Here is a 2,365-nt window from a genome sequence, read left to right on the forward strand (position 1 = left end):
TTTTCGTTGGCTCAAATCCCTTAGGCGCAGCGTTGAAACTCTTCCATTTTTTTTAGTGGGGAGTGAAGGATTTTATACGGGGAACAGGCGGGGCGAAACAAGGCGAAACACTACTGCTGGAGGAATAGTCAGAAGAAAAAAGGAAGATAAGAACAAACAAACAAAACAAAACAAATCAACACCAAAGAGGGAATCAAGGAAGGAGAGCAGGGAAGAGGTGTGAAGAGGAGTGGACGCGGCAGGGCAGTGCTACCAACCGCAGCGGAGTGAACAAATAAAGGCTCTTGGGGCTTTTTTTTTGTTCCTTTTGTTTGTCTTTGTTCCTTGTATTACTCTGAACGGGTGTGATCTGTGAAGGAAGTAAATAATAAAAAGAACGGTAAAAGGAATACGAGGTAACGAGGAAAAGAGCGATTTAAAGCGGGGTTCTTGGGAACGGCTGGCATTCATCGAGGAAGTCTAAAGAAAACAAAAGCAAAAAGAAGACAACAGAAGGAAGCATCACCAGCAGACGGTTTCTTTGTGATCTGATACTTTTGTGCGGGCCCGGAAGAGAGCGCACAATAACCAGTGAGAAAGTTAGGGAGAGGTTTGCTTTTGAGGGTAGAAGAAAGAACAAAAAGCTCGAAAAGAGTTAAATTAATAAAGATTTATACAAAATGCAAACCTGTCTTTTGAGTAACATTCCTCCCTGTACCGAGGATGAACTCAAACGTGGTTTGCTTGCGTATGGCACGACTGTCAGCACAGTGGTTGTTCCTCATATGCGGCAGGCAGCCGTGACGATGCGTACTGCCCAAGAAGCGCAGGCGCTCCTTCAAAGGGGATGCATCAGTTTATTTGGTCAGACTGTAAAAGTGGAACCAGCGGCAAGTCCTGCTGTTCCATACGGTGCCGGTGGGATTTCTGCTGGCGGAATGAATAACCATTTAGGTGGTGCTCGGATTAATGTTGTGGTGGAGAAGTGTACCTATCCCGTCACAAAGGAGGTATTGTCACAAGTTTTCAGCATGGTGGCTCCTCCTGCCAACGTCGTGTGCGGCCCATCAGGCCCCACAACAAATGGGTGGGTTGATTACAACGATATCGCTACTGCCCAGCGAGTTGTGGTACAGTTGAATAATAACTCAATCTATCCCGACTGTTGCTTCATGACACTAACGCTCGAGCATATGGGGAGCACGCCCCGCGGGATGGGGGAGTATGGCTCACAGGGTCACATGCCTTATCATCCTCAGCAACCACAACACCAGAATATTCACCAAAACCAGCAAATGTCCCAACAGCAGTTGCAGGCAATGCCTTTTGGTAACAATGGCTTTAATGCGGCGTCAGCACGTGGTGGCCGCGGAATTCGTGGGCGAGCCCGAGGGCGCGGGGCGATGGGTGGTCGGGGTGGACCGGTTTACGGCTCGGGATACCCCGTGCAGCATGCGCCGTATGCACCAGGGCAATATGGAGCACCTCCTGTGGATTCTGTAGTGATTGTCAACAGTGTCCCTGAAACAGTGGCGTTGCACAGTTTATGGGTTTTGCTTGAGGTTTACGGCAATGTTAACTCCCTTAAGCGACAATTCAGCTCCAAGACATCCGTGATTGCACACTTCCAAAATGTGCACGATGCCCGCCTTGCCGTGCAGCACCTTCAGGGTTGTCCGTTCCACGGTGCCACGTTGACGTTAAGGCACTTTGCAGGTTATGTGGAACGCGGTGGGAAAACTGAGTGGAACAGTGGCCCGGCAACGGATCCTGCAACACAGGCAGTGCTCTTCTCCTGTGGGTATCACCACCGTACACGACCCACAGCTTCTTTCAATCCCACAGGACGCGTCCGACCGGGGAGGTATTTGTTTGTCTCAAACCTTACGGAGGCCATTACAGACGATGACCTAAAGGATGTCTTCACCAACGAGTGTTTTGAGTTGGATGGGTATTACCGAAAGAGCCCCACTGTCGCAATCGTTAGTCTCAAAGATGTGGAGACTGCCGTGAACGCCCTCATCGCCGTGCATTCTCATCAACTTAAGGAGCGCTTCCTCCGCGTCACGTTTTCGCACTTCCCCCCGGCTCCACGCAGTGGCACTGAGGAGGAAGTAGAACAAGCACTGGCGGCTACAGAGGCGGAGGCAGCTGAAGTGAGGGAAGATGTGGAACCACAGGACGAACAGAATGAGTGAGATGACTTTTGTGGTGTCGATACTTTTCCCCCTTCTGTTTCTTCCTCTATGTTCTTGTTTTCCCCCGAGGAGGGGATTTGATTCGTTTCCGGCTGTTTCCCTTCCCTTCCGTTTTGTTTTACTTGCATCTCTGTCTCTGTATGGTTAGCGTTTGGAGAGATGGTTATTACAACCCCCCTTTTTTTTTT

General features: G+C 49.8%; 1 protein-coding gene across 1 annotated transcript; it reads left to right on the plus strand.

Moving 5' to 3' along the window:
* Positions 1-659: 659 nt before the first annotated feature.
* TEOVI_000605000 (DRBD4) lies at positions 660-2,177 on the plus strand (the record flags this gene model as incomplete). Its single annotated transcript, XM_067227394.1, has 1 exon — positions 660-2,177. The coding sequence occupies one exon, from the start codon at positions 660-662 to the stop codon at positions 2,175-2,177; it is 1,518 nt and encodes a 505-aa protein (XP_067083495.1).
* Positions 2,178-2,365: the final 188 nt, after the last annotated feature.

The sequence above is a fragment of the Trypanosoma equiperdum genome, assembly GCF_001457755.1.
Source record: "Trypanosoma equiperdum strain OVI genome assembly, contig: ctg_964, whole genome shotgun sequence".
In the NCBI taxonomy this organism is placed as follows: Eukaryota; Euglenozoa; class Kinetoplastea; order Trypanosomatida; family Trypanosomatidae; genus Trypanosoma; species Trypanosoma equiperdum.